The following is a 26,367-nucleotide window of genomic DNA, read 5'->3' as shown; positions in this document are numbered from 1 at the left end:
AAATTTGATTTTTCTTAATTTTTTTGTATTTTTTGAAAACGAGCAATATCAACGTCGACTCAATGAAGAAAATCAATGATTTTAAAAATAACGCGTTAAAAGTTGAACGCGTTCCAAATGTCTTTGAAAATTTAAATTCTTTTAAGACGATGCTAAAAATGCTAAAAACGATGCAAATGTATTAAAAATGTATTTTTTGGATTTTCAATGTTTTTCGCTATTTTTGGATTTTTCTGAAAATTTATCAAAACCTGGGTCAAAAATTGGGTAGCAACAAATGTTTGTATTTCTTTTCATCATAATTATTTTTCAATGTTATGTTTGTTTCAGGTCCATCATATTCACAACAAGATTAATATTTTAGGTTCTCTATTTTTTGTGTCATTTAGAACTAAACAAGTGCTCGTGTATTTTATATCTCAAGAAACTATTATGACTTGGATTGTAATAATATCTTTTAAATTGAATTTTTGAATGTAATTTATACTATCATGTATTCATACTTGTCATGCATGTGTGTTTTTCTTATTTACTTATTCTTAAAATATAGATATTTGAGAAATTGTGGTTGGAGCGATAAATATTGGATTAAAACCAATGATAATTGGGTCGTGATTGGATAATGATTAATAGAAGTGTACAGGTTGTTGGTCGATAACTTGAGACTTCCCAGTATAGGGAGACTGTGCTGAAATTTCCATAGAAATTACAATGAACCTTGTGTCGCATGTGTACGATGTCCCGATGATGGTTCACCCTCAGGTATGTATATGGTATCTATCTAGCAAATATGGAAAGACAAGGAATTTTTGTCTTTCATCAGTGGAAAATGGAATGGGAGTCATCACCTAGTATTTGGTCACTAGAAACCTCAACTAGTCTCAAAGATCGAGTACGGGGACTGGTTGCGTAAAGGAAAGGTATTAACACCCCAACTACACTTTACCTAAGGTAAGCTGCATTGTTTTATTGTTTGATATATGCTAAGGCTTCATCGTATTTCTAATTGTTGGTCCGTCTACGGTTTAAGAAAAGTTCTCCTCGGTAAGGAGATCCTTATCTTATCAGGTAAAACCTAGTCATTCTAACGTCAGCAAAAGAACTACCTTTTTAATATCGGAAATATGTTTTACGTATAAATACATAATCCCTAATACTAAAACAAAAAAAATAGTTTTTTTGGATTTTTTGAAATATTCGCCAAGTTCTCGTGTCTTTAATAAACTAGTTATTAAAGCCAAAATGCATGCTAAAACATATTTTTTGGAAGTTTTCTTTGTTGTATGAAAATACAATATGATTTTTTTAGCTTTGAGAGACTTGGTCGTATGCATGAAACAATTTTTTTTTTCTTTCGATGAAAACCAGGTATTTTAATAATGGATTTGTATCTTTACAGTATAAAAATACAAACCGATATTAACCATAATGGATAACAAAAACACATGAGAAAATCACAAATTTTTTTTTGAAAAATATTTTTAAATTTTTTTGGAATGGGCTAGACCCGACCCAAAAAGAAACTAGGCCAAGATCAGCTTAAAATAAAATACAATCTATCTTATATTAGGCTGGACTCAGCCCAGCTGCGTGGATTGGGCTAGTGATCTAACCCGGACTAGTTCCTGTGCCCATGCACAGTAACCGAGTAATTATTTTTCCTTGCTTGCAGAAATGTGCACATTGCATGTTTTGCATGCAAGAAGATGAAACGGGAAATAGAGACGAGGGGGAGAGAATCACTAACAATGTTCCCTTTTCATAATGCGTGACTCCACTACTGATGATGTTAAAATAAGGAATCCAATTACAATTTATCTGGGGGCTTGATTACAAAATTACAAAACAATCCAATGACTAAATCAGAAATATTCATTTTGAATTTTGAAATGGTGTTGTTTCCTTGACAACTGTTCATTGCCTTCTTCATCAATAATGGTGTCGGCAGTAAAGGCAGTAAAGACGTTAGCAGTAAAGAACAGTGGAACTGCTTCAATTAGGGGGCACGTCTCACGAATGCTATCCCTTCCCTAGCCACAACCAGTCCCTTACCCGTGAATCTCTGACAAAGACTAGCACAATCAAGTTTCCTAGTGACCCTGAACCAAATATTAGGTGGAGACTTCTAAGAACAAACAAACAAATGAAAATCGCCATCGACGCTGGGCGGGGACGTGCGACAGGGTTAAGCCGTCTCTGATGCTCTACTATTGGCTTGACTTCATCGTCTAACAAAATTTTGTGCGTGCAAATGAAGGGACTGATGCCTTTGATATCTGCCAATACCCGCCTGAGAGCTACCTTATATTTTCTCAACACCCTCAACAATTTTTCTTCCACTATTTTGGATAGCTTTACAGAGATTATCACAGGATAAGTGGAAGCTTCTCCAAGATATGCATACCGAAGGTGCTCTGGCAGAGGTTGCAATTCCATAACCAGTGCTTGTTCATTGGTTGATTTTATTTTTGGTATTGCCTGTCCCAAATCTTCAAAGTATCTTCTGCGGTTAGGTTCAAAAGAGTCCATCCAACATGCATATTATGTTATTTCAGCATCCTCCTCCATTACATTATTTACCAGACATGCTTGAAACAGGTCATTTGGATGCTTGACTTTGTTGTTAATTAAGGAGTCCACCACTTGAATGCTGAAGCAGCTCTCCCCTATACTCCCCCATATCTGGTTGTTTGATGGCTTTGAACACATTGAAAATCACCTCCTCTTCATTCATCCTTAACCGCAACTCCCTTTTCTTCACATTAATTAACGCACCTCCAGTGGCCAAGAATGGCTGGCCACAAGCAAGATAGGAATCTCATTATCCCCTTCCATATTCAGTATGATGAAGTTTGCTGGAAAGATGAACTTGCCCACTTTCACCAGTACATCAATTATTCCTCTTTTATCCATTTTGGGGCCCCTCATAAACAAAAAATATAAAATATAAAAAAAGGGGAAAAGAGAAAATAAAAAAAAACTAAAAGAAATGTTGGAAGAAATAAAAAATACATATCAGTTGAGAAGAACATACCAAAACGCTCAAGAAATTGCCAAAAGATTGTTATTGGGAAAAGAAATGGGTTTGGGTTTAGTCATAAAATTTTGATTAAAGTTCAAGACTCACAACCTAGTATTATGATTACTAGAAACCTATGGTCTACGAGAGTCTAGGTAAGGGACTATTTGTACAATGGTAAGACGCATCACCCTAGTGCACCCTATTTAAGGTAAGCTACATTATTGTTTGATTGTTTTTCTAGGTCAAGTTTCTATTTGTTGGTCTCATCTACAGTTCGAGGTAGATCTCCCTTTATGAGAGAGTCTCTACCTTTGTCGCACATCACTCGCGCGACGTCGGTTAATGATTTTTTGTTTGTTTGTTTGCTTTGTTCTTGGGAGTCGCCACCTAGTATTTCATTGAGGGTTACTAGGAAACCCAGATGTACTGGTCTTGTCAGAGATTCACGGATAAGGGACTGGTTGTGGTTAGGGAAGGTATTAGTACCTCTAACACACCCTACCTAAGGTAAGCTGCTTCATGGCTTTGATGTGTTAAAGAAGTTTTTAAAATTTAGTCTTTTCATCGGATATTAGGAATACGACTTACGTATAAGTTTATAATCCTTAACCGTGAGCAATCAAAACATAAAATTCTTTTTTATTCTTTGCAATTTTTATCATAAAAAAAACATTCATAAAAAAAATACAAAGAACACTTTCACTTTCACTATATTTTTTTTGTTTTCCTTTTTGACATCCATATTTGCACACTACAAATTATAAAAATTCAAAATTAAACAAAAAATACATTAAATAATTTTAAAATTACAAAAATAGCCCCAAAACAATCTGGAATTACAGGGAAGGCCTTCTGCACCACCAGAACAATGGCGGCACATCTCCTCCACGCGCCCCCGCCACTGGCAGCACGTGAACCAAAGGGGTCTGCAACAGCTTCTTACCTTCCTCGCCGACGGTGACCTACATAACACAAAAAAACACAACAAGTAGTTGATTTTAGCTTTTCCTTCTCTTTCTTATGATCTGCTCCTCTCTTTCTTCATATCTATCGAATCTGGAGCCAGGTTTCATTGCACACACTGCCGCCAGACCATACATGTGGACGGTTGGATTGGCGACTTTCTTCCTCCTACATTATTTCTACTCTAGCGGTGTCGTCGACCGTTGCCATGGTTGGGAGATCGACGCCCTTGTAGTCTTGGTTTTCTGCTCCTTCTTTAATGTCCTCTGGCCTCCCTTCTTATTTCTCCATCTTCTCTGCAATGAGCTGCTGTTAGTAGCTGGGAGGAAGGGGCGGCGGACTGATCTGGGTCCGTAGGGGATGCTCTTGCTGAAGACGAAGACCGGCTAAGAGGAGAGTGAGGGAGTGTCTTAACCGGTCTGTGGAGGAAAGGAAGGCTGAAGAGCAGCGGGGAGAGTGAGGAAGCTGGAGGTGGGGATCTTTGGTTAGCTAGGGTTGTTGCGGCTTTGATGAAGATGAGAAGAAATGGAGGCGATGGGGATGGAAGGAGAGAAGTCAAATCGGGGAAGAGAGAAGACGGAGAGCTGAAATGGCAGGGGGTCCTTTGCTCTGTTCTGGGAGAGCAACCACCAAAGACCCCGGGGGACAACGACTTTGTTTCCAAAAAAAAAAAACCAATGTGGGAGCTGCGGCTTCTTTTGATCAAGAGCAAAAACAGTGGCTCCTCTATAAATGGGTTTACGTTTATGGTTTTTTGTGGTTCCTCAAATTGTGCAAAATTGCCCTTCCCTTTATGTGTGTTGGAGAGACTAGTATTTATAGGTAAAAATATTGATAGGTTTCCAAACTTGGTCCCTCAACTTCTTTTATTTTTTGTAAATTTGATTTTTCTTATTTTTTTATTTTTCTTATCAACATCAACTCGAATGAGAAAAATCAGTGATTTTAAAAATAACGCGTTAAAAGCCGAACGCGTTCTAAAAACCTTTGAAAATTTAAATTCTTTTGAGACGATGCTAAAAAATGCTAAAAATGATGCAAATATATTTAAAAACGTATTTGTTTTTGGATTTTTGTTGTATTTCGCTATTTTTTGGATTTTTTCTGAAAATTTATCAAAACATGGGTCAAAAATTGGGTAGCAACAACCTTATCGAGTTAAATTCTAATTGTTCTAAAGTCTTAATTTTAACATCACATTTATTTTACATTTTGTATTTTTAATACCTGAGAGTGTACTCTATCATGTATTCTTACACCCCACAAATTATTCAAATCTACATTTAAACCCTAAAAAAATATTGGAAAAGCGTTTTTGATATTTTAATGGAACCCTAATAGATAATCATAAACTAGTTACAATATCCATTTTGCATTTTCAAACATGAGAAAGATGCAATTTTTTTTCCCATGAAGATATGCTTGGAAATTTTTTAGGATTTGACCATATGTAACAAAACATTTTTTTTCTCAAAAGGAAAATTAATTTAAAAGTTTTGAAATTTTTTCTTGAATTTTTTTGGAGAAAGTTAGGTGTTTTAATATAGGGTTTGTATCTTATAGTGTAAAAATATAACCCATGATAGGCTGGGTTGGCCCCTCTTTTATTTTGGTACTCTGCTTCTGAATTTTTATATTTTGACCCTCAATTGACCAACACACTTTCAATCTGTTCAATTTGGCTCCTGATTTGGTAAATTTCAACTCCTGCATTCATGTGTCTTTTCTAGCTTGGTCCTTTGTTTTTTATTTCTTTAATTAAGTCCTTAATTGCCTATCAAACTTTTATATTTATGCAATTAAGCCCCTGATTTGACCAAATTAACTCTTAAAAATTACAATTCAACCCACAGACTTTAATTTCTTAGAGCCCTTGATAAATTCAATAAAACCTTGAAAAAAAATCTAATTGAGCCCTTAAACATATAATTTTAAATTTCTATCCTCAAGTTGAATTTTTTTTTATCAACAGGGCCTTCATCAATAAAAAATATACTGTTAAATTTTTTAATTTTACATTCTTGATTCTCCTCGAACAATCTTTGGCAATTCTCTCGGTATTTAAATATACTCTTCTTACTAGTAAATTTTTTGATATTCTTCCAACATATTTTTAATTTTTTTTTGTATTTTCTCTTTCCTTTTTTTTTTGTTTATGTGGGGCCAAAAGAAAAGACTAACAACAATAATCTTTTAAGTTTAGTACTTATAGTGAGCTGTTGGATTTTTACAGGACAATTTTATAGGTTCCATGGTTCTCAATCTTTTTAAGTTTGATATGACAATAATAAGGTATGAATATATATGGTCGAAATGAACTGTCCTATATTTTTCTTACTAATGCTTGCATTGGGCAATTCATGAAGAAAAAATACGGAATATGTGTGTCTATATGCTTTTATTCCTAGATATAATTATTCACAATCACAACCATTTGGCAAACACGCATTCTGTCCGCCAAGTGGTCCCGAAGCTTTTAACCTATTTGATCAGCACGATTAAAACAAGTCTTGCGGGATGGCTTACTAAGCAAAGTGGTCCCGAAGCTTTTAACCTATACAAAAACTCGTTGCCATAGGACAATAATTTGTAGTTTTGTCGGACAAGATGAGCACGCTTAATGAAATGTAACAAATATTCCAAATCTATGCACTCGTTCAACACATGAACAAGAAGGTGAAATAATGAGAATGTCATAACCATATTTTTGGACCTTTTTTATTTTTTTGAAAACCAAAACAATTGCAAAATACAACAAAAAAAAAATCAAAAAAGATGTTCTTGATATATGTGTTTTATTTTTGATATTTCCAGTGTCTTCCTAAAAGAATTCAAAACTCAAAATTTTGTTTCCAACATGTTCAGCTACTAACAAGCCTATTTTAAAATTATTGATTAATTTTTTAACTCAATCAAGGAAGGTACGTCCTTAGTTGTGTATAACGGATTCAATCTATTTGGATCATTTGTTGCTATTTATTTTTATTAGGCAGTTATATTTATAATTTACAACTTACCACCAGGAATGCGTATGAGATTAGAGTTCATGTTTTTGTATACAGATATACACCTAACAATGTATCGGGATAACAGTGGTGTTTGTGCTAATTTTAATTGATGGAATCTTGTAAACTATTAAGCACGAGTAAATAAAGTGGTCCAAAAGCTCAAAACCTAAACGACAACTCTTTGCCGCAGGACTATACTTTGTAGTTTTGTCGAACATGTACAAATGCATGCACTCTTTCAACACGTAATCCAAATGGTGCACTCTTTCAACACATGAACTAGGAGACAAAATATTAGGATAACTAATTAATACTGATCTCAACAATGAAGATCACTAAACTTCTATCAAATCAATAAATTTTTAGATATAATTTTTTTTGACAATTTATAAAATAGTTTTTCGTGCAAGAAAATAGGAATAATGTTTTTAAAAAATTATTAATTAAAAAATCATCATTTTATACTAGGACCGATTATGGGCTTCACAGCTTGAATTTTATCTTGAATTTTATTTGGAAGGTTAATTAGTAGTTTTAATTGAAGTTATTTATAGAGTAGACAATTTTGTTTATTTTCGAGTTGTCAAGCTCACCAATTATTACACTATTAATGATTAAAACAATTGTCGTTTCAAAAGATTATAGTTTATTTATTTATATTTAAAAGATTTAAATTTTAAGTTAATTGATAGGATCAATTATATAACCTATAAAGCACGAGTAAAACACTATTTTGGGATAAATCAATTAAGTAAGCAAGAGGCAAGAGCTCAAAACCTATACGACAACTCTTTGCTAAAGGACTATAATTTGTAGTTTTGTCGAAGGTCGGCACGAGTAAAATACTATTGGGATGATTGAATCGGGAAGGATTCATTGTGACCACAGGAGGTGTTGATAGATTGAATCGGTTTAAGATCACCAAGTATGAAGGTGATAATAGTTTTTTATCAACTTTCTTTTTGTCCAATGTCCGAACCCTTCTGTGAATGCTCATGCGTCCCAGTTGGCGTCAACAGTGACAAGCACTTGGCTCCCAATGTCGACCCTGTTCTTGTGATGTTTGAACCAGATGCATAGAGAGCACCTAAAATGGTGTCAGAATGATATTGATCAGCAATATTATCTGCTGCAAATCCAGTATGAGGGAGTTCGATTGCGTACTATCATGTGTTGGGCATAAATAAAACTAAAATAAATAAGAAGCTTTTTAGCTTTGGCTTTTCCTTAGTTTTCATGGCATCTCCATATTTATACTTCGTTTGTTGCTTGATCTTGTCACTAGAAAATCATCTGGTTGCTACAATCATTGGTTGATATCATCTAAATGTTCGGAACCAAATGTCAGTTTTCATGGCTTTTGTTTTTTGCATATTTTAGTGGGTTTTTAGGTCCTATTTATATATTGGTCAATTAATCAATTTTAACAAATATTGGAAATTTATTAAAATCGACATATTTTGATGTCCACAAACCTTGTTCCACTCGGTTCCTTTTGCGAGAAATGAACAAGTCCTTAAATTCTCCAAATTTAATGAAGGATCTTCTTAGGGGTTGATACTGAAGCTAGCAAGGAAATCTTTCAAAGTATATCTTCACATATTCAAAACATGATTATGATTGGTATTGGTAGGTGAAAGCTGATCTTTTTGTGAACGTCGGTCTAGGGTCTTAGAGAGGGGTGGTAATATGGTGGTGCTGAGGATAAGGGTTTGAAAGAAGTTGCTGCTGTAGTTTCAAAGAAGTTGCTGCTGTTGGAGAGGTCTGGTACAAGCTGCTGCTGCTGGCGTGGGAGGGCGTGGAAGGGGATGCTGCTGCTACAATGATTTTAGTGAGTATAATACCATCAAATAATCATCTCAACCCAAGAAGTTAAGCTATTAAGTGAGGTCCCAAAAATAATTTTATATTACTCTCTATAATACATCCTCAAGTGAAAGTCTTTTGAGCTTAAAACCTGTACAGGTCCACACTACGATGTGCGTAATTTTTTATCAATAAACAAGGAAATGGTGAGATTCAAACTCATAACTACATGATAAAGAAGGTTCTGATATTATATCAAAAAATTATTTCAACATAATAACTTAAGCTATTAGATGAGGTTTCAAGAATAATTTTATATTACTCTCTAACAAATGATAATAGGGATTTTAGTGAGTATGTTTGTTCATGAACATTTTTTGAAATGATAGAGGTTGTTTTGCAGATCGGGGTAGTGGAATAAACTGGTTTTTTTGTATAGATCGTGGTGGGATCTGCTGGTTTTTTGTTTTTTTGCAAACCAGGTTAGGAGACTATTCATCTCTAAATTATGGCTTATATATCAACAAATAACTATTTAGTAGGATCCGAGTCATTAGTAGAGAAAAATATTGTTACCATATGCTACCTAATTATCATTACCAAACACAAGAAATCAACCATCTCATGCTCACCTACTTCATCATCTCATTCATCTTTGGTTCCCTTGATCGTGTAAGCTCTTAAAATGTAGCCAGATTATTTTTTAAAACAATAATGCATCTACAATTTGGAATATAACTTGGATTGGTTTCACTACAAGATTTAACAATTTTACCGACGGAATTTTTCCGTCGGAGTAAGACACATATTCCGTCGGTAATTAATTTACCAATGAAATCACCGACGGAAATGCTCCGTCAATGAATCTTTCATCGGTAATTTTTTGTCCGTCGGTAAATTCGTTGGTAATAAAAAAATATTATTACCGACGGATTTACTAACGGAACAAACGCGTTAAAAAAAATTACCCGCTTCATTTCGTTGGTATATCCCTCGAAAAATACTATCGGTAATTCCGTCGGTAATTATTTAAAAATATTTTTAAAAAATCCATTTTATAAAATTATAAAATAATTAAATTAACATAAATCAACACTCTATAATATATACTCAAAATGCTTGGAAAAAAGAATAAGAAAATCAACTCAAACAAATTTGCAACAAATAAATAAAATGAAAAAATAAATTCAACTAAAAAAAATTCATATGAAAAAAATGAAGTTGCAATTGCTAAAAATTTAAAAATCCTATAAATAAATAAACTAAAAATTGATCTCATATGAAAAAAAAATCTCACAACAACATTTATACAATTATTAAGAATAAAAACAATTAAAAATAAAATAAAATAACAAATATAGTGAAAAAATCATGAAAAAAGAAGAAAAATAAAAAATCTTACCTTAATGTAGTTGCAAGTGAAGCTAAGGAGAGAGAAAATTTTTCATAAAGCATATTAATTAAAAAAAACTAAGAGGATAAAAGAAGAAAGAAGAAGAAGACATACCTGAGCATAAAGAAGAAGAGAAGGAGATGAGGATAGAAAAGAAGAGAAAGAAATAGATTTTGATGTTTTTTACATATAATGAAGAAGAAGAAATGAGTTTGTCTCTTGTGAAATAAGGGGATTCGGGCTTTTTATTGGGGCACATTAGCAACAAAATTACCGATGGATAATTAAATATTAATATTTTTAATTATTCCGTCGATAATTCCGTCTGTAATATTTAATTTAAATTTTCAATTCCATGAAAAGTTTTCAGAAACCGCCAAAAATCACCGATGATTTTTCAATCTGTCGGTGATTCCGTCAGTAATATTTAAATGAAAATTTTAAATTAATTGAATTTTTTCAGAAAACCGCCAGATAACACCGATGACTTTCAATCCGTCGGTGATTTTGTCCGTAAAGAACAACAACTAACAATGCAATTGGAAAGTGAATAGTTCTGGAGCTCTCTGAAAAATACCGATGGAAAATTCTGTCGGTAATTCCCTTTGTAATTGACATGATGAACAGTGTTCATAGTTTACCAATTGAATAAATTCCGTTCGTAATTCCGTTGGTAAAAATGACACGTCATCATTTTTTTGCTTTGTTTTAATTTTTTTCCCCTCTGTAATTCCCTCGGTATATACCGAGGGAATATTTCCTTCGATAAAATCCCTCGGAAATTTGCCAACAGCAATATTCCCTCAGTATTTCCATTTGTATTTATCAATTTTCTAGTAGTGTTTTGGATTCGATTCTATTGCGAGCATGCATATTTATTGGCTTGATGTTTTACATTGATTTAAGAAATACGTTTATATTTGTTGTGTTATAGTTTGACAAATGTGTGATTATTGCTCTCATTTTAGTTGCATTGATCAATAGTTTTTTTTTTAATTCTAAGCAAGGGACTGTTGCGTAAAGAGAATATATTAACACCTTTAATGTGTCATACCTGAGGTAAACTGCATCATTTTTATTTGTTTGTTATGGTTTGATGAAGTCTATCTCTAGTGACTTACTATGACAGGTCTGCTACAATAAACGAATTCTAATTTTTGAGGTCAAGAACTTAGTTTGGTAATGTAAAATATCATCAATTATTATTGAGGTTTTTTTCAAGGAAAAACTGGAAATCTATTTTTTGGTTGTCGCGTCATTCCCAAATAATATTTCAGATAAAATTCTTTACAATTTGTATCTTATATTAGAAATGAATGAATTATATTACTACCAATAATATTTTCGATATTTACCTCATAATATTTTTTTATCTTTGTATTAAAGGTGAGTGATAGGTAAATTACTATCCCTAGTAATATTTTTGATATTAACTCTTATGTAGGTTTTTTTATCCTTTATATCAAAAGTGAATAATATATGTTTTTTTTTGCCTCAAATAATTTTTAAATATTTTTTAAATTAAGGCCAAAATCTTTTAAAATTTTACAAACTTGTTATGAAATCCATGCAATAGTTTTTAAAACATGCCAAAGTATTGGATTTTTTTATTAAAAAAATGCTCAAATAATTTTTGAGGATTTTTGGCTATATACCAAAAAACTTATATTTTTTTAAAAACAAATATTATTTTTTAGATGATTTATTCAGCAAAACTCTTTTTTTTTAATTTATGTAAAACTACAAAAATAAGCTTAAGGGCATGTTTTCTAAACACACCATTAAGCCAAAAATTCCTTTATCAAAAAGGTTGAAAACCAAAAAGGGCCTAGCACATCTAACTCGAATTTGACCACATCGGGTTGACCTGAAATTTTTAATTCGACCATAAATCGATCTGAAAATCACTAGTTTGACCCGAAAAAACAAACTAAAACCAAAATCAAAACTCAAAACAGATTAAACTTGCAAAAAAACATTAAAAAATAAGTTTTTTGTTTGTCAAAAATGAATCAAAAGCTAGAAAACTCAAGAATAAGAAGAACATTCAAAGTAAACACAACAATGTGATTTTCAAATCTGACTAAATACAACAAAATCAAAGACATAGGCATGATGAGAATCATTAACCGAATCATAATCAAGCTTCCAATATGTGTCGGTGTAAAAACAAAGCTTTAGGATTAAAAACAGGTATTGAAGCAAACTAACCTAGATTATTAATTAATCAAGTCTCCCAAAGTGTATAGTGCAAAGAAATGGACCAAAACTTTTTTAGAATACTTGGACATGTAATCTCATTTTAGCTTGACAACTTGATTTTGATTTCAAAGATTTAATTAGTAGTTTTAATTGAAGTTATCCATAGAGTAGACTATTTGTGTGGGTTTTGTTCAATTTTATACATGGTTTTTATTTTCAAGTTGTCAAGTTCACCAATTATTACACGATAAATGAATACAATGATAGTCGTTTCAAAAAATATAGTTTATTTATTTAAATTTAAGATATTTAAAATTTTAAGTTCATTGATCAGATCAATTTTAAGCACGAGTAAAACACTTTTGTGGGATTAATCAAGTAAGCAAAAGGCAGGAGCTCAAAACCTATACGAAAACTCGTCGCCACAGGGCTATAATTTCTAGTTTTGTCGGAAATCAGCAAGAGTAAAACACTACAATTTATATTTTTGGGGAATTTTTTAATTAATTCTAACAAATAATCCATATGCTTGCTCCATATAAATATATGCTCTCCATGCGTTGTTTCAACACAAGATCAACTGGAGGTGTTGATCGATTGAATCGGTTTATGATCACTAAGTCTAAAGGTGATAATAGTTTTTACCAGCTTTCTTTTTGTCCAATTTCCGAACCCTTCTGTGAATGCTCATGCGTCCCAGTTGGCGTCAACGGTGACAAGAACTTGGTTCCCGGTGCCGGCCCTCTTCTTGTTATGTTTGAACCAGATGAATAGAGAGCACCAAAAATCGAGAATAAAATGGTGTCAGAATGATATTGAGGGAAGTCGATTGCCTATTATCATGTTTGAACCAGAACTATTATCTACTGCAATCCTGTATGAAGGATCTCGACTGCCTACTATCATGTGGTGGGCATAAATAAAACTTAAATAAATAAGAAGCTTTTTAGCTTTGGCTTTTCCTTAATTTTCATGTTGTCTCCACACACACACACACCTCGTTTGTTGCTTGATATTGTCACTAGAAAATCATGTGGTTCTTACAATCAATTGAAAATTGTATGGGCTTTAAACTTGCATAATCTCATACTTTTTTATACTTAACTTTTATCAAATGGAATAAGGATGGTGAGATTCGAACTTATGACCACTTGGTCAACAAGATTCTAATACAAAATCAAAAAATCATCTCAACTTAAAAGTTTAAATTGTTAGGTAAGATTTCAAAATTTTAATTTTGTACGTACATGCTATTTTTTTTCTTGCCTATTTTAGTGGGTTTTTAGGTCCTATGTATATACTGGGCTTGGTTAATTTCGATATAAAATTCTTTCAATTTTATTGCAATCCGCATATAGGAAAGGCATCTGACAAAGTAGGTTTGATATTAATAAAAAATAAAGGTTGCCACAATTTTTTTATTTCTTATGTCTGATTGGTCAATTAATCAATTTATATTAGTATTAATAAATATTAAAATTTTATTAAAATCGACATATTTTTACATACACAAACTAGATTCAGGTTGGGCCCAATTTTCATATTTTTTTTACTGACAATGTTCATATGTTGACGTACACAAACTAGTGTCCTACATTTTTTTAATAATACTTGTATTGGGCAATTCATTATGTTTATGGAGAAATCTCATTGAATCTACGTGTGTACACACTTATTCCTAGATATAACTTATGATGTTTGATTTGCCTATTGATTTTAATTCACAATCACAACTATTTGTCAAACATGGATTGAGCCCTATCCATATTAAAGATTTTTTTGTTGTGGTTTAGAATAATAGGAGTTTTAACCAATTAGTTAGTCTACCATTCACATTTATATATGTAAGGCGATGTATAATAATTAATGTAAATATTACAATATAGGAGTAATAAATCTTTCTTTTATATATATATATATATATATATATATATATATATATATATATATATGCCTATAATGTGTAATATCCTATAATAAGCTAAAGGTGGAGGTTTAACTTGAAGCTTGAACTTAATGTTATTACTCATTTTTTGGGGCTTGGGGCCCACGTAAATAAAAAATCAAAAAGGGGGCAAAAGAGAAAATATAAAAAATTAAAAGAAATTTTAGAAGAAAAAAAATACATATCAATTGAGAAAAACATACCAAAATGCTTAAAATATTGTTGAAAGACTGTTTGAGGAAGATTAAAATTGGATTTGACAGCATGTCTTCGACTAATGAGGTCTCCTTATTAACAAAGGAAATTCAATTTAGGGACGAAAATTCAAGCTTGGATGTTTAAGGACTCAATTTTTTTTTTAAGGTTTAATTGAATTTAATGAAGGTTTAATTGCAAGACAATTAACCTTTTAAAGTTAATTTACGCTCTAAATGGAAGAAATTAAAGTCTAGAGTTTAAATTGTAATTTTTAAAAGTTAATTTAGTCAAATCAGGTGCTTAATTGCATAAAATTCAAAGTATGATGGGAAATTAGGAACCTAATTGAACAAATCAAAAACTAAGGACCAAATTATAAGACACACAAGACTTCAAGTTTGAAATTGGTGAAATCAGGGGTCCAATTGAAATAATTAAAGGTTTGATGGTCATCTAGTGGTCCAATTAAACAAATAAGAAACCAAAGACCAAGTTGTAAAAGACACTTAAATTTGGGGCTGGCAATTAAGTTTGGGAGGGGTGAAATTGCATAAAATTAAGGGTTCATGATGCAATTACGAGTGAAATTAAAAGAAACTGTAAAAATAGGGATTAAATTGAAGTTTTCCAAATTCCAAATTAAAACCTTAATTTGTAGGGTTTAGCTTCGACGACGTGTCGTTTGACTACTTTGTAATTGTTAGATTTTTTTTATTATTTAAATGCAATGTTTTAAGTGTATTAACATGATGATTATTGCCTTAATATGTCAAGTTTACACTTTAGTTTGATTTGAAATTTGCCAAATATGGCAGCAAGTTTATGATTTTTTTTCTATGTTAGTTGATGCATGTTTCTGGGTTTCTGAGTTTTGTTTGGTTCTTGTTAAAGGTTTAGAACGACATTTTGAATCTAAATTGCATAAATATATAGACTGTTTTAAGTTGATAGTTTTGAAGCTTGGAATATTTTACATGATTTTGATGATTTATTGTTTTTATTAATTCTTTTTTATTCAAGTATATTTGGTTATGATAATATGCATTGTTGAGGCTAAAAGAGTTTGATTTGGAGGCTTAAAATGTGTTTTATAGGTTTGACAGTGTATGTTGGTTTTTCTTGGCAATCTCAGTTCATGTTCTTCATCTTCATCGGAACAACATTATCTTAGGTCTTATTTTGATTCAATTTTGATTTCTGCAAGCCCCTTTTCATGAATCAATAACATGTTTTTGTGGATTTTAATCTAAGGGTTTCGGTTTTGAACCGAAACTCATTTTTGACAAAAAAAATCATGATGTTTTGAGTAATAATTGAAGCAAAATAACACTTAATTCTTGATCTATGCTTAATTGCGAATAAAACCTTGTATTTTATTGCTTGAAATTTGATCTAGTTTGATATTTACATTGCTGGGTTTCAGTTTGAGTGTCTTCATGTTCTTCATTTTTTGTGTTTTGATTCGTTTTGCTTAAGAAAATAATTAGCTTTTATGTTTTCTAATGTTTAATGTTTTTTGGATTTTTCAGGTCAACTCGGTCGGGTCAACCCAGTCAGGTCAAAACCGGGTCAGTCATATATACCCTGTTTGGTTTGCCATTGTTTTGTTAAGTTTTTTTTTTAAGGGTGTGTTTGGCAAACACCCCTTGAGCCTATTTTGGGTGGTTTTTTTAATTTAAAAAATTGATCTTCTTAAATATGGCCTTATAGAAATACAAAAAAATAACTAAAAATAAAAAAATAACCCAAAATATAGTAATATAAATGTTTTTTTTGCATGTTGCATGTGACAAAGTCTCTCAAAAATAAATTATATTTGCATATGTTAGCATAATAAAAAAAAGCACAAAAAATATTCTTTTAATTTATTTGCATGCATTTTGGATTTAATAACTAGTTTACTGAATCCATGAAAATTTGGCTGATATTTCAATAATCTCTAAAATTTTAATTTATGAGCATTAATGCTCAATATTTTGGTATAAATGTTGGACCTATAATTAGGCTGCTATTTAAATATCAGGAATTGACTATAAAATTCTAAGAATTATTCTGAATATTCACTATTTTTAATTGGATGAATTTTTTATCACAATATACGAGCTGTGGAAAATCCTTTCGCCTTTCAAGATAGATGAACCCTGTCAAGGCACCTACCTAGACCCTTCCTATAAGAATTCATTTGGGCACATAAGCCCATAATAAATTTGAAACACAAGATTTATTCACACAAATGAATCTTTATCTTGTGCTATAAAATTAGGGGGTAAATCCTTTACCCCAACATCGCGCACTCATACACGACACCTAAGATCGATAAAAGAAGCAGTGGAAAGGGGCTTGGTAAGAACATTGAAAAGTTGATCCTTGGAAGAAATAAAGTGAATTTGAATGGCCTTTGTAGCAACTCTATCATGTACAAAATGATAATCAACCTCAAAATGCTTAGTATAAGCATGGAAGATAGGTTTCATAAACAAATAAGTAGCACTCAAATTATCACACCAAATCATAGGCACAAAAGGAGAGGTAATATACAGATCTAACAATAAATATTGAAGCAATATAACCTCAAATGTTTCATCGGCTAAGGCTTTATACTTAGTTTCTGAAGAAGAATGGGCAACCGTGCGTTGTTTGCCTTACTTCCAAGAAATCAATGTATGACCAAAATACAAGATATCCACCCATAGATTTATGATCATCAATATTATTAGCCCAATCAGCATCTGTAAAACCATGCAATGAAAAAAGAAGAGCTACGAGTGATATGGAGACCAAAAGAAATCGTACCTCTAAGATAACACAAAATACATTTAATTGCAGCCTAATGTGCACCTGTAGGAGTATGCATATACTGATAAATTTCTGGTCTAGTAAAAGTGTGATATTGAAGAGCACTAATAATTTGTCGAAAATATGTAGAATCCTAAAACAAGCAAGCGGACACCATTACAACCTTTGATGTAGAAAGAGGAGTATCAATAGGCTTGCAAAAACACATACCTACTCTGTGAAGGATGTCAAGAATATACTTATCTTATCATAGCATGATACCTATAGTGGTAGGATGGACCTTAATGCCTAAAAAATAATGAACAACTCCTAAATCCCAAAACTTAAATTCTAAGTTCAGCAACTATAACAATTAGTGAAGCATGACTGAATTGCTTCCTATTAGTAAAATATTATAGGAACTAGAGAATTGTTATTGGGCAAAAAGAGTTGATGGTGGTTGACCTGACATGGGTAGCAAAGGAGCACTGTCAACAACACCTATGGATTGAAGGGAGGTGTAACACCCTCAAATTATAATGTCATAAAATCTCAAACATTTATTTACTAATGACAAGTATTGAATAATATGTCTAAGATTATGGGATTTTTTTTTTGAAAATTTCAGCAGAGTTTCCTTTGTTTTTTTAATATTACCAAGTTATCGACTAGACTTCATTCAATCACAATACTCAAATCTTCCACTTCGATCCAACCATCCTGGATCATATCCCATCTCATCATACAATATTTCACATAACCATACTTCATTATGGTTTTTCATCCTTACATCATCAATAAATAAAACATTAACTACAAACAAATATAAACTCAAAGGATTCATATTGAACTAATTATTACATTAAAATGCATCCATCTTTTAAACATGCATGATTATAATTACTAAGTATTCTTTTCGAATAGTTTTCTAATATTAGTTCCTTACTCATACTTTCTAAATGTATAAATACCAAAAGCAAATATCTTTAGGATACATATATTAAAATCTATATATAATACAAATTACATATAAAACAAAAGATATTACATCCCACAAAATAAACAAATTTAAACACAAAGCCAATATTTAACGCTCCACATCACCTTGTGAAAAACCTATATACATAACATTAATAAGAAATAAGGAAAGATAACACATTAAAAATGATAAAGTTATTATTTTCACAATTCTTCAAAATATATCAAATTGTCTTTCATCACTAACTTACTACATATCAACATTAATAACCCATTCATAATTTATTAATTCTATACTTATAGGACCTCTACAACCAACACTCATTGCTTAATTTTTAATTTTGTAATTCACAATTTTACCTCAAACCTGGCTAATCCTCTTCGATAGCTAACAATCAAACCAATAATTCCATACGAATTACCCAACATCCGATTATTCTCCATCAATAGCCAATCTAATTGGTAGTTCCAGACATATTACCCAACATCTGACTATTCTCCATCAATAGCCAATCTAATCGGTAATTCTATACGAATTACCCAACATTCAAATTATAATACAAACAAGTTTCTTCTTCTACTTTTTCCATATCAATATGTCATAAACAACTCATAACTAATAATGAAATTGAATTTTAAAAGAAAGTGATGAATCACCTACCGTCTTCTCGTGATGGCCTAGCTCCTCCAGCCTTTTGCCCTACTCCTGAAACAACTCCTGAATCAATCAAATTGCACTACATTATTAATCCATTATTATTTCTCCTACGTGCCTAAATTTGAAGCACGTAATATCTTTTCTTTAATTGGGTTTCGTACCAAAAATTTCATTCATTTGTCACCTCATTTTGAACATATAGTTTTAATCAATTTTCTTCTTTTAACTCACTTAAAGAATTCTTCCATGAACTATTCCTACCATTTATTTAATTCTTCTTTTCACATTCTTATGATGTTTCTTCACTTGTTCATATTTTGAATACTTCAAATAAGATAAAGAACATCATTTCTCAAACATAAAACAATCAAAACCTCATTCCTTGATTTCCTCATCCTTTGTTACAAGTTCATTTCTTCAAACTTATTCAATTTCTTTCTTAATTACTACTTACATTCACTATTTCTATACTATTCTACCTCAATTCCATCATGTTTACTACTTTTCTCAAAATCTTTAAATTCTCATAGGAACCCTAATTTAAAAAGTCAAGAATATAAGAAATTAAATTAAATTAAATTGTCATTGTTTGATAGTTTACTCAAATAAACTCAAAAATACTTCATTCAATTAAGAATCTTAATTTTTCATGCTTACCAATCTAAGTTCTCCCAACTTCTCTTCTCCTCCTAGTGTGGCCAGCCCTCCTCTCCTTTCTTATATCATCCTTGACTTGATTCTTCCTTAATTTAATGTTCCAAGTCTTTCAATCTTACAAGTTTCAAAACTCTCTCTCACTTTTTCTTGGATTTCTCTTGATTTATAACGTTCTTCTCTTTTTTTTTTCTTTTCACATTTTGTTTCTGCCCAATTGGCAGCTTATAACAGTAAAGGAGTTGATTTGTTTTATTTTTAATGGAAAGTAATCATTTTACTCTTAATGAGTCTTTTTGCTTCTATTTGACGGTCCTTATTTTTTTGCTAGCACTACCGAGCTCCGTTCATCCTAAAATTTTAACCAGATTGTATTCAATATATTTGAAGGTTTCTCATATAATTTCAGCTCAATTTGATGGTTGGATTGAAAATTACATCTAATAATGTAAAATTAGTCAAATTGTGATTTTTCGTTAAATTTCTAAATTTCTCTAAAAATTCAGAAATTTTAACCTAAGCTAAGGCATCATATTAGAAGGCTTCACACAAATTTTTCAAATTTTCTAATAACCCGATCGAGAGTTATGAATTTTTTTTACATGAAACTAGTCAATTTATGATTTTTCACCTAGAGGTTTTACAGAAGGTCTTGTGAAGTAGCTTATGAGTAAGGAGATGACTATGAAGATCTGCATACGAAAGAGGTTCTGCCTTGGTCGCAAGGCTGGCTATTAAGTATTTCAACTCACCTTAAAGACCATGAAAAACATATAAATTAAAATCCTCTAGCAAAACTAGTTGGCTAGCAACTGCCAATTCATCAAATAAAGCCTTTTCTTTTTGCATATATATTATCGCACGTGTGCGGCGTCACGACAAAAAAAAATCCACTCCCAAATACTAATGTGTGTGGTATCCTAGAAAAATTGAAAAAATAGAGGGACAAGGAATTCTTATCTTTTATCTGTGAAAAACAGGGATAAGAGTAGCTATAAACCCCTAGAAAAATAAATAAATAAATAAAAGTAAAGAAATTCATGCATATGGTTAAATAAAAACAGGAATTCAAAAATTTTTGAATATAAATTTCCGGGCGAAATAATTAGAACCCATCCAAAATTAAGGGTTTATAGATGGGATAAACACTTGTGTGCAAGGGATTAACAAGAAAATTGAACAAGAAGAAAAGAAGGAGGGAGTTGAAAATCTTCAACTAGTTGAAGATCAAAATCTTAATTCGTACCGGGTAAAGTGTTCTAAACATGATCTTAAAAATTCATTTCAAATTCGATAATGAATTGATGCCTTGATATTGAATTATAGGTTAGGGTTCTTAGACATGAATTGGGGAAAAAGTAGTTGTTGTTAAAATTAAGTTAATTCATGTGTGGTATGTAGTTTATGAAAGTATTGTGTGAAGGGAAGGGGGTGACGAATCTGGACAGACTCGTCTCCTGACTTTCGGTGAGATTTCGGGTAGGAGGATGAGGGAATTAGGATTGGGTTCCTTCATAGACATTGTAGATTTGGATGTTAGCTAACCAAGGAAACTAGTCTTGCTCAATTTAGAGATGTAGAACTCCAGTTATGGGTTACCAACCGAGACTGAGTCGTGACTGATTCTGTAAGGCAGTAGGACTAATTAGTTTATGAGCAATTTTGACTATCTTGGAGGTAGAACTGGGTTCTCCTTCCTCAGAGAACTTTTAGCCTCGTGTCTTAACTTTCTAACGAGATCAATCTAACTTAAAATGGAATTCTAGAACTCTAGATATAGTTAAAAATCTAATGAGTGTTCAGACAGTAACAGTTGGATAGTAACAGTTCAATGTCTAGACAGTAACGATTGAATAGTAACAGTTGGACAGTAACAGTTCAATGTCTAAACAATAACGATTCAATGTCTAGATAGTAACAATTGGACAGTAACAGTTGGACAGTTAGACAGTAACAGTAGATTATCACGTGAATACTATATATAAGAATATAAAAAAATTTAGTCATACGAACACTTGCACATTGAGATACTAACTCTGAAAATATACATGATATATGTATGTATGCTAATATGAGGAAACGAACATGTATAGAAAGTAACATATGAGTAATGGATGAATATGGATTCTCTATAATACCGGCTTGAAGGAATCATAACCAAAAACTTCCTTGTGATTCAGGAGGAGCAACCAGGATTGGATTTTTTGTTAGGGGAGGTCGCAAGACAAGCGAAGCAGGTGTGTGATTTTCCTCCTATTTGCACTTATACAATTTAAAATTCTTTCGGTGAATGCAATTACAATAAATATCGTGTTCAGTGTAAATAAAGTCTACCGTATTTACAAGATTAGTTTCGGCTAATGGCATCCGTGATAGGATTGCCGGGAGATGATTTACAAGATTAGCTTCGGCTAATGGCATCCGTGATAAAATTACCGGAAAATGAATTACAAGATTAGACTTTGCAAGGTCACCCAGTTCATGCAAGTAAATAAGAGTATTCAAATTAAGAATATAAGTTCTTTGTTAGAATTATTATGAATCCGACAGAAAATTAATACTTCATTCGTATACATTACATGAGCATATATATATATATATATATATATATATATATTTCTTTATCAACATAATGGTATGTTTATTTATGTAACAAGTCCATAAAATATCCAAGGAGATCCTTAGTTTAGGACTCTACTTTGTCAAGCTTATGTAAATATTTAACTTCAACAAAAGAGAATTAACGCATTTATATAGTATACTTTTGTGTAAACCTTGATGTATTTATAAAAGTTCAGCTTAGCATGTAGTATTTTAGTTATCTTGTAATTAACCCTTTTGAAATGTTTAAGAACACTTATTATGTTGTAAATGCTTTCTTTGCGTGTTATTATTCCTTTTCTTTTAAATTTTATGATATGATATGTGGACTATGTTTATATTGAACTTAGTCGTAGGATATATATAGTGTGGATTGTATAAGGTGTTGAATTATGATGTTTGATATAAGGTCTGGAATTATGAGACCTTGTGATGATGGGTTGATTGAGTAAATTGATAGTAGTCGATAACTTGGGATGTCCTAAATACAAACGAAACTCTGCCGAATTTTTGTAAATTAAAAAAAAATAACCTCAAATTAAGAGGATATGTTGGGATCTTTTAACATTGATCAAGTCGTAAAGTCGGACTGTTACTGTGCTTCTAATTACATTTCCTTTGTCTGCTGAAACGGCCTTTGAAGAAGACAATGAATAGAGCCTTTGAAATTGCACCATTTTCCTATTCAAAATGCATATTTTTGATTTGGTCATTGGAGTTTTGTATTTTTGTAATCAAATCCCCGGGTAAATTGTAATTGGATCCCTTGATTTTAGTGTCATTTACAAGACAATCTTTGGTTTTTGATTTATGCAATTTGACCTTCAATTGAATAATAAATTTCCAATTTCTTCAATTTAGCCTCTGATTTAGTCAATTTCAGCCTCTCTATTTATGCGTCTTTTTCCTATTAGGAGCAGGACACGACAAAAAGCCGTCAACAAATTTGAAAACACCTTGTCCAAGAAGCTACAACTTCATCTACATTCGTCAATAAAGATAATTGGTGTTTGTAACCTTCAAAAAAATAACTTGTAGAGTATTGGAAAAAGGAACAATCATGGCAATTGAAGTCTCTATGAGATAAGATTCACGGCAACAGCAACGGAGGATTCCAAAGTAGAGGAAGAACAAAAGCTTTGAACTGGTGACTCAAAAGAAGCGGCGGTTTGTGGTGGGTTGAAGGTGGCGACAACCAGATTAGAGTTCATTACAAAGAAGAAAAAAGACTTTTACTATGTTAGGGCTTTAATACCAAGTTAAGAATAACAAGAGGCCTAACCAATTAGTTAGCCAACCTTTCCTATTTATACATATAGGACAATGTATAATATATAGTTAATATAGAGATTACAACACAAGAATAATAAACCTTTCTTGAATATATACAAGCCTATAATATGTAATATCCTAATATCCTATAATAGCTATAATTTGTTAAATATCGACTCCCAATAGATATCCATGTCAATAGAAAACCTTGTGCAACTTGATTGAAGAGTATATATTAGGGTTCTTTAAATTGAATCTTCAAATTTTTTTGGAAAAAAAACTTACTCATTATGGATAGTTCATATATTATGTGAATCTTCTCAACTGCAATACATGTAGAAAACTATTTAATCAGCAAGAGTAAAACAAATTTTGGGGGATGGCTAAGTAAGCAAAGTGGTCCCGAAACTTTTAACCTATACAAATATTATTTATGTTGTAGTCAGCATGCACAAGTTTGAATTAATATTAGGTACCTATCTTAAAATCCTTTCTCACTATATATATATATAGCAGTACCTATCTTAAAATAAGATGAGAAATATTTATTATTTTCTTCGAAAATGAGATGAGGAAATATTTGAATTGATGGAATCTTATAAACTATTAAGCACGAGTAAATAAAGTGGTCCAAAAGCTCAAAACCTAAACGACAACTCTTTGCCGCAGGACTATAATTTGTAGTTTTGTCGACCAACAGGTGCACGTATAATTATTATAACGAATAATCCAAATGTTTGCACTCTTTCAACACATGAACTAGAAGACAAAATATTGGGATAACTAATACTGATCTTAACAATGAAGATCACTAAACTTCTATCAAAACAATAAATTTTTAAATATCGTATAGTTTCTAGTGCAAGGAAATAGGAATATTTTTTTTGACAATTTATAAAAAAATCTTCATTTTATACTAGGACATGTAATCTCATTTTAAATGACCGATTCCAAGTTTCACAACTTGAATTTTATTTGGAAGGTTTAATTAGTAGTTTTAATTGAAGTTATTTATAGAATAGACTCTTTCGTTTATTTTCGAGTTGTCAAGCTCACCAATTATTACACACGATTAATGATTAAAACAATTGTCGTTTCAAAAGAATATAGTTTATTTAATAAATTTAAATTTTTTAAGTTCATGGATCAGATCAATTATAACATTTTAAGCAAGTGGTGCCAGCGAGAAGAGCTCAAAATCCTTGCCATGGGACTATAATTTCTACTCAGCACGAGTAAAACACTATTGTGGGATAAATCAAGTCAGCAAGAGGCAAGAGCTCAAAACCTACACGACAACTCTTTGCTAAAGGACTATAATTTGTAGTTTTGTCGAAGGTCGGCACGAGTAAAACACTATAATTTATATTTTTGTGGAATTTTTTAATTAATTGTAACAAATAATGAAAATGCTCGCTCCATATAAATATATGCTCTCCATGCGTTGTTTCAACACAAGATCAACAAGACACAATATTGAGATAACTAATACTCATATTCAAAAAATATGGAGATCACTAAATTTCTAGGGTTCTCCTTCCTTCTCTTTGCCTTCGCAGCAACTTCATTTCCTGAGGCCGTTCATGCCAAAGATGCTGCAGCAGTGCTCGATGTCTTCGGTCATGAGGTGCAAGCTGGTGCTCGTTATTTAATCGTAGCCCCCTCGACTGACAATACAACAACTCTTGCGGTCACTGCGACTAGCAAGATCATATGCAATTCAGATGTTATACTTTCCACTTTGAACGAGAGCCTTCCAATAACATTTTCACCTGCTATAAAATCCAACGATGGTGTCATCCGTGAAGGCTCTTATCTAAATGTGAACTTTGATGCACCCTCATGTAGGATGGGGGGCGTGACAACGATGTGGATGATTGAATCGGAAGGATTGATTGTGACCACTGGAGGTGTTGATATATTGAATCGGTTTAAGATCACCAAGTATGAAGGTGATAATAGTTTTTATCAGCTTTCTTTTTGTCCAATGTCCGAACCCTTCTGTGAATGCTCATGCGTCCCAGTCGGCGTCAACAGTGACAAGCACTTGGCTCCCAATGTCGGCCCTCTTCTTGTGATGTTCGAACCAGATGCGTATTGATATTATCTACTGCAATTCTGTATGAGGGAGTACGAGTGCCGACTATCATGTATTGGGCATAAATAAAACTAAAATAAATAAGAAGCTTTTTAGCTTTGGCTTTTCCTTAGTTTTCATGGCGTCTCACTAAAGAATATGATTCACCACTAATTTTTTATTTCTCAAGTGTGACTGGTGAATTAATCAATTTTAACCAGAAACTGAAATTTATTAAAATCAACATATTTTGATGTACACAAACCTTCTCCCACTCGGTTCCTTTTGCGAGAAATGAACAAGTCCTTAACCTCTCCAAATTTAATGAAGGATCTTCTCAAGGGTTGATACTGAAGCTAGCAAGGAAATCTTTCAAAGTATATCTTCACAGATTCAAAAGATGGTTTGGATTAGTGTTGGTTGGTGAAAGGTGATCTTTTTGTGAAGGTCAGAGTCTAGGGTCTTAGATAGGGGTGGTAATATGGTGGTGATGAGGTTAATGGCTTGAAAGAAGTTGCTGCTGTAGTTTCAAAGAAGTTGCTGCTGTTGGAGAGGTCTGCTACAAGCTGCTGCTGATGGCGTGGAAGGGGCTGTTTCTGCCGTGGAAGGGGATGCTGCTGCAACAATGATTTTAGTGAGTATAGAGAAGCATCTCAACCCAAAAGGTTAAGATGTTAGATGAGATTCAAGAATAATTTTATATTACTCTCGATAATACATCCTTTAAAATGAAAATTCTTTGGGCTTAAAACTTATATAGATCCATACTACTTTCTCTGTTATTTTTTATCAAATAAAAAAGACATGATGAGATT

General features: G+C 32.0%; 1 protein-coding gene across 1 annotated transcript; it reads left to right on the top strand.

Annotated features, from left to right (window-relative positions):
- The first annotated feature begins 24,935 nt into the window (after window positions 1-24,935).
- On the top strand, window positions 24,936-25,685 carry LOC133695664 (wound-responsive protein GWIN3-like). Its single transcript, XM_062117586.1, has one exon. The coding sequence runs from the start codon at window positions 24,983-24,985 to the stop codon at window positions 25,574-25,576; it is 594 nt and encodes a 197-aa protein (XP_061973570.1). The 5' UTR covers window positions 24,936-24,982; the 3' UTR covers window positions 25,577-25,685.
- Window positions 25,686-26,367: the final 682 nt, after the last annotated feature.

Source organism: Populus nigra, chromosome 6 (genome assembly GCF_951802175.1).
Source record: "Populus nigra chromosome 6, ddPopNigr1.1, whole genome shotgun sequence".
NCBI classification, from domain to species: domain Eukaryota; kingdom Viridiplantae; phylum Streptophyta; class Magnoliopsida; order Malpighiales; family Salicaceae; genus Populus; species Populus nigra.
The sequence above is the reverse complement of the archived record's forward strand: the minus strand, read 5'-3'. Positions and strand labels throughout refer to the sequence as shown.